This window comes from Denticeps clupeoides, chromosome 2 (genome assembly GCF_900700375.1).
Source record: "Denticeps clupeoides chromosome 2, fDenClu1.1, whole genome shotgun sequence".
In the NCBI taxonomy this organism is placed as follows: domain Eukaryota; kingdom Metazoa; phylum Chordata; class Actinopteri; order Clupeiformes; family Denticipitidae; genus Denticeps; species Denticeps clupeoides.
In genome coordinates this window covers 685,861-695,980 of record NC_041708.1, presented here as the reverse complement: position 1 = coordinate 695,980, position 10,120 = coordinate 685,861, and the positions used below count along the sequence as shown (strand labels likewise).

General features: G+C 45.6%; 1 protein-coding gene across 2 annotated transcripts; it reads left to right on the top strand.

The window, feature by feature from the left end:
- The first annotated feature begins 1,675 nt into the window (after positions 1-1,675).
- On the top strand, positions 1,676-4,805 carry abi3b (ABI family, member 3b). 2 transcript variants are annotated; one of them, XM_028969721.1, is made up of 5 exons: positions 1,676-1,974; positions 2,552-2,689; positions 2,967-3,146; positions 3,220-3,293; positions 3,759-4,805. In XM_028969721.1, exons 1-5 carry the CDS (start codon positions 1,843-1,845, stop codon positions 4,474-4,476), a joined length of 1,242 nt encoding a protein of 413 aa, XP_028825554.1. In that variant the 5' UTR covers positions 1,676-1,842; the 3' UTR covers positions 4,477-4,805. The 2 variants fall into 2 exon arrangements, with proteins under 2 accessions (XP_028825554.1, XP_028825553.1); XM_028969720.1 differs by having other exon boundaries at positions 1,677-1,974; positions 2,552-2,719.
- Positions 4,806-10,120: the final 5,315 nt, after the last annotated feature.

Sequence of the window (10,120 nt, the reverse complement as noted above, 5' to 3'; positions counted from 1 at the left end):
TTCAGTACTCACAGTCGACGGCGATTTCTGCGATATTGCGCGCTTCGTCTTATTCAGAGGACACACGCACACTTGCACAATGAAATGAGAAACATCTGTCAACGTCGGCGCGGCGGGAAAGGAAATTTACGTTGCTCAATAAGCCGAGCGGCTCGTGGACAGTAAACAGTTTATGAAGCGAGAGGCCACGCCTGTGACCTTTCAGGAATTACGGTGACAAATCTCTGTTATCCAGCGTTCATTTACTCTCTGCGGTAACGTGGTCGGGAAGGGGGCTCCATGTAGATTCCATGTCTTTTTAAAATCAGCATCAACAAAATGTAAAGAATCTTTACATATATTATTTTTACCATCTTAAGGCTTCACTCAAATTAAAATATCATCGTGTATCGTAGTATTTAGTATTTCGTTGTCTCTGGCGGTTACAGTATGTATATTTTTGTCGCAGGGTTGGAAGTGTCAGTGCCGATAGGGTGTAGAAATGAAGCAGACTCGCACACAGTATCATTTATATCAGTTTGTTAAATGGGAAAACATCAGAGAAGAAGAGAAGGGAAGGAAACTGTCGCAAAGCAAATACTAACAAAAATGGCCAAGAATAAGTGGGAGAAACAGACTTTAACCACCAAACGTGATGATCCTGCTGCTGTGCGATTGCTGCTTAGTTATAATGAAATCAGTCTTTATCTGATAAGGGTTGATTAATGATGGTGGCTGGCAGCTTATTGTCCGCTTAGTGCCAGTAATAAAGTGCAAAGTTACTATATGTGCTGCGGTGCTGCAATAAGGTGACGGCAAGGTTGATCGGCACTGGTTAGTCCCCGTGCATCGTATTACATCTCCATCCTTCATAAACCTGGTTAAAATGCATACCGCACCCAGTAAGGTACTAGTAATAGTAGAAGGAGAATAGAATTAAAGTGCTGCACCATGGATACAGGTCATAAACTCGCAATGCATTTTACTGTCATAGCAGTGATGATCTTATGAAAATTATATGCAATTCCAATTATTACATGCATTTCATTAGAACGTTCAGCACTCTGAAAACCCTGAGACAGAAACCCAGAAAAATGAATGATTGAAAAGTGAAAGTGTTGATATGTAGACATGTGCTAGAAGAATATAGCAGAATATAGTGTTGCTGCTCAGAGAACAATACGGGAACATTGTTTAGTAAAAAGATATTTGATCGATGATTGACGATGACTTTGATAGGTGAAGAAAGGTGATTGCAGCTGAGATAAAGAGTGGTTCCGTTGTCTCGGGTTGGATCTTTTGCAGGATGCTGTGTTCTGCAGGACCGCTTCATCTTGTAAAATGGCGCCGCATCGTGGTCGAACCGCGGTACTCTCGACACCTTTTTCATTCAGAGGTCACACGGCTTCGTTGTGTAAGACCATCACAAGTAGCTGTAAGAAACCGGCTGCTTTTATTTATTGATGAGCTGCACGTTTCATTCTGTTTTCATGTTGTCGGCACTGTCAAAAGTTGGGAAAACTAAAACATTTAAGGCAATCGGCCATTCGAAATATGGAAATGCTCTGCAGTTGTTTTTTGACAGTGTGTCCCTGAAACTGTCCCGCGATGCACTGTAATTTGTCCAACACCTGTCTGATTAAAGGGACGAGTCCCAGTCCAGCCTTACCTGAGATCCAGTCCTGGTTGTCATCGGGGCGCTTGGCAGGTCGACACACGTCACAGCTCCCCATCGCTCAGCCACTCCAGGCGAGGCTTCCGCGGTTCTCTAGCCGATGCTCATCTGCCAGGCTCTCGGCGGGGACTGTCCTCATCTGCCAGGCTCTCGGCGGGGACTGTCCTCGTTGGACCAGACGTTGCGCCATGAAGGACGGGGGCTACCAGGACAGCATGAGCAAGATCCTCCAAGAGGCACCAGCGGCGAGGAGAGCCCTGAGTGACAATTACAGCAACCTCCTCAAAGTGGCCGAGTTCTGCGAGAAAAATTATTTCAAGGTGAGAAATGTGTATTAATCTGTAATTACGACAGTCTGCATGCCAAATTATGCCGATATTAGATGTTTTATGTGTATATTGGAGGCTGCATGCTTCTGTGTCTTTGTGGCCCTGGTCACTGGTATTCAGGATGTTTTGGTCACAAGCTCCTACTTGGTTCCAGTGGTTTTTATTGGACATTTAGACCATGTTAGGACAGAGTGTTATGACTTTTTCCAATATTTTTCATCTATAGTTGGTGGGAAGATATTTTAGTTCTCATTCACTCGGCTCACCTAGCCACACCCTCCATGTCAGGCCCACAGGCGGCTGTTTTCACCACAGGCTGCATGTCTGGACAGAGCAAACACGAGACAAGGTGGAGAGAGGATCTCTCGCCCCATCTGATCGTGTTACGACTGGCCTCGGCACTCACGACGCCGCAGAAATCATTTCCAACTCTGCCGTGGGGCCATGTACAGTTATAATTTAATCCTTTACATTTTAATATTTTACCGTCACGACCCCATTAAACTGGTAACAAAGTAACATCTGAGCCGAAAGCTGAATAATTTCCCGGTAACCTGCTGGGTGGCAGGCAGAGGACACCAAGAAGGCCGTGGAGGAGTCCAAAGCATACACCAACCAGGCGCTGGCCAGCGTCAGCTACCAGATCAACAGGCTGGCCACGGACGTGCTGAGGCTACTGGACGCCCAGACCGCCCACCTGAAGCAGGTGGAGTCCTCCGTCAACCTCCTGACCATGGTGATGACTCCATTCTTACTCTATTACTACCTGTAAGCACCGTAAATTAGGACCATAATCGCGTTAGTTCTATATAAACATCTGTGTGTGGATAACGCCCTTCGTTAGGTCTTATCGGTTTTCGATATATATATATATATCGATGTATGGAAGAACCACTTGATGATGCTGATCAGGAGTTTCCTGCTGGCGGTGTGTGTTTTGGTTTGCAGAGGTATTTTCTGAAGGTCCAATTCTCATATTCTAGACTGTGGACATGCACAAGGAGAAACTGGCTCGTCAGGAGATCGGCTGCCTGACCACGCAGGCCAAAGTGCCGCGCACGAAGCCAGTCGAGCCCCCGGCAGCAGGGCTGGAGCCCGTAGTCGAGTACGAGCGGAACCCGATATCCTTCTCTAGTCTGGACTCCCTGGGTCACGGCCACTGGGTACGAGACGCAGATGGTTCATCAGCGTGGTCACCTCACCATTTCAATATCACTTACGCCTGATGCATTTTAGGAGGGCGGGAAGCTGGCAGAAAAGCCCAGCTCTGTGAAGGAAAAGCCACGGGTTCCGGCAGCTGAAGAGACCAGGTACGGTGCATGTGAGGCCTGCAGCCAACCATAAAACCTGAACTGGGGTGGTAGTAACCTAGTGGGTAACACACTCGCCTATGAACCAGAAGACCCGGGTTCGAATCCCACTTGCTACCATCATGTCCCTGAGCAGGACACTTAACCCTAAGTTGCTCCAGGGAGACTGTCCCTGTAACTACTGACTGTAAGTCGCTCTGGATAAGGGCATCTCGTAAATGCTGTAAATGTAAATGAAATTCAAGTTGAGCTTTATTGTCATTTCAGCCACATACACAACGTTTCTCCAGAACTATAGGGTCTTGTGGTCCTATGCGCTGAAGTTCCTGAACCAGACAGTGATGCAGCCTGTCAGCTGGTGCCTTCAAATGTGGTCTAAATGGTTGAAGCCCATCGTGTGGGCGTGTCCTGCACACCTCTAGAGAACCACCAGGTCATGTCTCACCTTTTTTTTACTTTTCCCAGGGCCCCCTTTGGCATTGCTGTCCCACCTCCATCTGTGCCCTTCTGGTCAACTTTAGGACCCACCATTGATGACCAGCAACCTCCACCTACAGCAGGACCAGGCAATTCCACTCTACCTCCAACTTCCATCTTCCTGGACGACTCAGAGCCTTCATCTCCACTGCCACCTACAGCCGACTCACTGGATGACGCCTATTTCCCTCCACCCTCTCCACCTCCCCTGAACGACTCCATGAGTTTCACTCCTCTGGGTGGTGTAGGGAACTTTAGGAATGATGACTTTTCATTCATCCCACCACCACCTCTGTCCAACACTGCAGGAGGAAGCCCTGCGCCTCCTCCTCCTCTTCCTCCTCCACCCTTTTCAAATCTGGGTGGGGGTGGTGACCCTCCACCTCCTCCACCATTTTCTATGGGTGGGGGTGGTGGCCCTCCTCCTCCTCCTCCTCCACCCTTTTCAAATCTGGGTGGGGACAGTGGCCCTCCACCCCCTCCTCCTCCACCATTTTGTATGGGTGGGGGCGGTGGCCCTCCACCTCCTCCTCCTCCACCATTTTGTATGGGTGGGGGCGGTGGCCCTCTGCCTCCTCCTCCTCCACCATTTTCAAATCTGGGTGGTGGCGATGACCCTCCGCCTCCTCCTCCTCCTTTAATTGCAGGGGGTGGTGGTCCCCCTCCTCCCCCACCACCTCCTCCTCCACCCCCAATGCGCAAGTAAGCAGGAATGTTCTGTGTGACAATGTCATCATGTGATAACGTCCAGATGGACAAGATGCCTTTATAAGTAAATTAAACAGCTCGAACCAGCTCTCCGTAGGCCACGCCCCTCTTTAAAAACCAAAAACAGGTTTTCATTAGATGAGTCTACGATATCTGAAGGTTACTGTCTTCCAGAAAAGAGTATTCAAGACGAATGCATAAATGTGGAAATGTGGCCAGAATATTAGGTACAGACAATATACAGACAATACAGATGCTTCACGCGTAAATACAGGATTCCAAGTGTTACATATTTACATAGATGAATTAAACTGAATTAAACCCAAAGAGTGGGATCGTTATTTTTTTATATCATTCAAAAGTGGAGGTAAAAAAGGACAAAACATTTGATGGCTCGTGGGTAAGATGTACTGTGTGTCTATTCATATCTGAGCTCTGATAAAAGCTTTTTTATCCACCATTTCTACCCAAATAACAGAAAATCTTACATAATGTTTGCAAAAACTAATTATTGTATTAGATGCCACATTTTCTCTTTTTTAGCCACACTGTCTATTTAAAACAGTTTCTACTCTGTCTGTAATACAGTGTACAGGATCTTGTAAAAAACTGAACATGTCTGGATGTACGTCATATTAATAAATACAGTCTGCTGTACATGGAGAGGTAAAGAGAGTAAAAAGGCCGCTGGTCGGCAGGGGGCGCTGCTGCGTGGTTCCTCCCGGTCCACATGCTTTAAGCTGACGTTCATTCCAGGGGTGACGCTCCTTCAATGTCCACCCACAGGTTCTCGGGGGCGTCGGGATAACCGCTACTGGAGGAACCGTCCGGGAAAAAACATCAGAATTCCTACTGTAACAAGAAAAAACGACACAATTCATACTGTAACAAGAAATAAAAGACAGAATTCCTACTGCAACAAGGAAAAAACGACACAATTCATACTGTAACAAGAAAAAAAAGACAGAATTCCTACTGCAACAAGGAAAAAAGTTAGAATTCCTACTGTAACATGGAAAAAATTACAAAACATTGCTTAGTTCCTATTGTAACGAGGAAAAAAAACGTCAAAATTCCTACTGTAATGAGGAAAAATGACAGAATTCCTACTGTAACCAGGAAAAAAACATCAGAATTCCTACTGTAACAAGAAAAAAACGACACAATTCATACTGTAACAAGAAAAAAAAAGACAGAATTCCTACTGCAACAAGGAAAAAACGTTAGAATTCCTACTGTAACATGGAAAAAATGACAAAACATTGCTTAGTTCCTATTGTAACGAGGAAAAAAAACGTCAAAATGCTTACTGTAATGAGGAAAAATGACAGAATTCCTACTGTAACCAGGAAAAAAAATGACAAAATTCTTACTGTAACAAGGAAAAAACAACAAAATATCGCATTGTTCCTACTGTAACAAAGACTAACGACAGAATATTGACTCATTCCTACCGTAACAATGTAACAAATACAAACATCACTCCAGCTGTGAAAATATTTGAATTATTGGTGAATAGGCAGGGCCATCTAGAGCTGCTTCCTTGTGTGACAATGAATACAGAATTTTTTTATGTTTTGACTGTAAATAGCAAAAAGATTAGCTGAAAATCATGCGTACTGCCTTACTATTATAATATTATGGGGCTTAAAGTCATATGAGGTTGTTTTCATGATTATACATGTCTGTATATTGGTCTTTTTTTTGTATTTTACTTGTATGTTATTTTGGTTGTCTGTTTCATTCTCAAAATGGATCACACTTGTGGCTAGTGATGGGAGGATACATATAAGCCAGAGCGCTGGTTTGTGAGGCTCTACAATGGACAGAAATCTGTGAGAGGAGGTCGAGCAGGTCAATTTGGTCAGCGAGGACAAAGAACAGTAATACCAGATGAAATCAGAGCTGCTGTGATTGACCATGTTCTTGTCCATGGTATAACAATGAAGGAGGCCGGACTAAGGGCACAACTACATATCAGTCGACGTGGTCCGTGAGAACAACACCATTAAACTGCATGGAATTCAGCTGTGGATCATTTGAGGACCATGTGCATTTTGAGGGTATGGACAGTGTCAGCCACTCTACTGTTGACCGTGTCCTCAAGCGCAACAGACTGCGCATGAAACAGCTGTACAGAGCAACTCTGCTAGTCAAAGAGCAAAGATCCCAATACGTACAGGTTGGTATATATCCAGACACATAAATGTTGGCTACTGTAAGTAGTGATTTGCTGTAGTTGCACTACATCACGTACAAAAAGATATATCTATTTCTACAGAGGTTTTTAACTGGATTCAATGGAAAAACATGAATACATCTACATGGACGAAGCTGGGTTTAAGCTCAGAGGCCGTAGTGTGATTGGCCAACGGGCCATTGTTGGTGTCCTTGGGCAGCGTGGTGGCAATGTCACATTGTGTGCTGCCATCAGGCCAACCTAGGGCCCTACAACACTCACCAGCTCCTCATTTTCCTCAATCACATGCGAGATGCTCTGTTAGGGCAGCAGGATGAGCGGCCCGTCTATGTTTGGGACAATGTGAGTTTTCACAGAGGCCTCCAGGTTAGAGAGTCCAACTGAAAACGTCTCCTGGACGTGTCGGTAGAGTATATTTTGCTCTTATGGACTTGTCTTCCACGCCCAGATGCAGAAAGTTTGCAACAAGACGCTGTGGGAGAGATACACACGCCGGATGAAGGAGGTGACGGAGGAGAACCACAACCACTCGAACCAACGCATGCTGTTCCATGGTAACGCGTCTGCGTATTGTTGCAGTTCTTATTGGTGTCGTCGTATCGTCATGGTTCCACTGTGTCTTCTGCAGGTTCTCCGTTTGTAAATGGTGTAATCCACAATGGCTCTGATGAACGGCACGCCTACATCGGTGGAACTGGAACCAGAAGTCCACCAACTTTACAGGTAAAACGTTGTAGTAAACGTGTGGTAAAGTTCCACTGTGACGCTGGGGAAATCCTTCCTGCAGTTCACCGCCGTGAAGACGGCCCACTCCCCGCCGGGCCGCCACTCTGTCACTGGCCGGCCCAGTGTCAACGGCCTGGCGCTGGCCGAGTACGTCACCTACAGAGGAGAGTAGGAGCTGTAATATCCCTTCATTATGTGAACAAGAACAATACTGCATTCACACGTGCATCTATGCAGCTGATCTACTAGAATGACATGGATGGGGCCCTTAATTCGTTTAATTACAAAATACAAAAAATGCCATCAAATGATTAGATAAATCATGCATGTTTAACAGCTTCTGCAACAGAAGCTGGGAAGGAAACTGAAAATGCTTCTTTCGTCTGTTTCCAGGCCTATCCTGAATCCTTTCGTCTCTGACGGTTCCGCAGCATCACAGCTGTAACTGCCAGACACGGCAAGAGCTTCTTCCCACAAGCAGTCAGAGCTCTCGATGCACCGCCATCACCAGAACACAGTTAAACTCAACAATCAATGCACTTCCAGGCTTATGCACCTGATAACCTTTTTTGCACAACCATTTTGCACATTTCTGCTCCTTTCTGCTGATTTTGCACGTGTTTGTCTTGTGTGTCCTGTTTGAAATACCCCAAATATACTTGAACCAGTCCACTGCACAATGCACAGCCACTTACCAGCATGACGTTGTCCTGTTTGTCCTTGTTCAGTCAGGGTTCTTTTTATAGTCTGTACAGTAAAAATAAAATTCTTTTGAAAATTCTTGTGTAATGTGCAATACTTGGAAAGAGACTCAGATACTGTATGAGGGGACCACTAAGACCTTTATTAAACCTTTAGGAACCCTTAATAGTTTATTAAAGAATTTGAAAACAAAAAATTAATTACGTTTTTTACTGTTGGTGAAGCTGAGAAATAAATGTTACTAATTAACAGTGCTTTTTAATGCGTAATTTAATTCATACGGTAAAATGATTTCACAATATTACAGGGCAAAAACAGAGCGGTTCAGGATGTATTTCTTTACTTTACTTTACTTTACTTTATTTCACTGCATATTGTACTGCTATAACTATGCACGTGACTAATTAAAATCTCGACTATTATTATTGCTGCGGTAGCGGAACATCATGGTCATAAAGATGTTATGAAGGCAGCATCCCCCAATCATGGAAGGGTGATTCGCGCTCTGAGCGGATGGGTATCTGTTAAGTCTCGCCCCTGCATTAGTGGACAGTGGGCGAGAGAATGAAATAGACGTGAAGCCGCTGTCCAACGTAGGGGTGGAGACGACGGTTAGCAGGAAGTGATGCGTTAGACCAGGGTAAAAGTAAAACGGAGTAAAGCCAAACGTGAACACGGGGTCAGGCAGCCAAGGACTCAGTTATCAGTGAAGTGAAAGTGAAGTGATTGTCACTTGTGAGACACAGCAGCACAGCACACGGTGCACACAGTGAAATGTGTCCTCTGCATTTAACCATCACCCTGAGTGAACAGCGGGCGCCACGACAGGCGCCCGGGGAGCAGTGTGTGGGGACGGTGCACACAGTGAAATGTGTCCTCTGCATTTAACCATCACCCTGAGTGAACAGTGGGCACCATGACAGGCGCCCGGGGAGCAGTGTGTGGGGACGGTGCTTTGCTCAGTGGCACCTTGGCGGTTCGAGATTCGAACCGGCAACCTTCTGATTACGGGGCCGCTTCTTTAACCGCTAGAACACCACTGCCCCTGCACCACTCAATACAGCCAAAAGAATCTGTTCCTTGTCAGCAGGTTTAAATATGGAGACTTAAAGAGTCTCTATTTATCTCTATTTATCGCTAAATAAAGTGTAAGAAAGAGTGTGGTGTCAGTTCAGCTTCCGCTGGATGCCGACGATTAGCATCGGTGTGACTCCAAATCACCAGGTGGCGCCATGGCTGTGGCCGCGTGGATCTCCAACATGCAGCCCGAGGGTTCCCCGTCCCCATTGTCTCCCTCTGCCTGGTTCTTGCTTGTGTCGTGTGTCTGTGTTTGACTGCTGGCCTGCAGGAGAGCCGGATGTGCAAGGTGTAGGACAATTCTCCATCTGCTCCATCTTCTGAGTTCCACACAGGAACAGCAGAACAGAGAGGACTTTTTTCAGTGCGAGCCGTGGTGACTTTATTAAAGAACTTTGAAAACCTATTTAAATCATTACATCAAATTTATATATCAAAATAAATGAGTGAACCCAATATAGATTTAAATATAGATTTTCTTTCATCTTTGACTGAGAAAGAGCCTTTGGAGCGACTGGAGGAATTGCGCGCAAAGATGCATGAACAGCCCTCATAGTCCATATTTGGAGCAATGACCTACAGACACTGGGAATACTGTATGTATCTGCTAGAGCAGTATCCTCACGAGGTCCTGAGCATGGAGCTGGTTTACTATGTTCATAAAACTGCGCCATATTTATCGTTGCACAGCAAGGATGATGACATGTGGTAGGCTATGGAGAAGATATCAGAGTTGGTGGATCAGAATTAATTTCTAGTGCAATACGTCATTACAAACAAATCGGATGAAATGCCTTTACTGATCATGGCCGTGGAGATGATGGATGTGAACGCCATGGTCCAGCTGCTGGGAAGAGGACGTATGCACATGAAGCACAATGTGAAGAATACCAGTCTGCAAGTCCTCCTGGAGAAGATGTGGGAGTTCAATACTTGT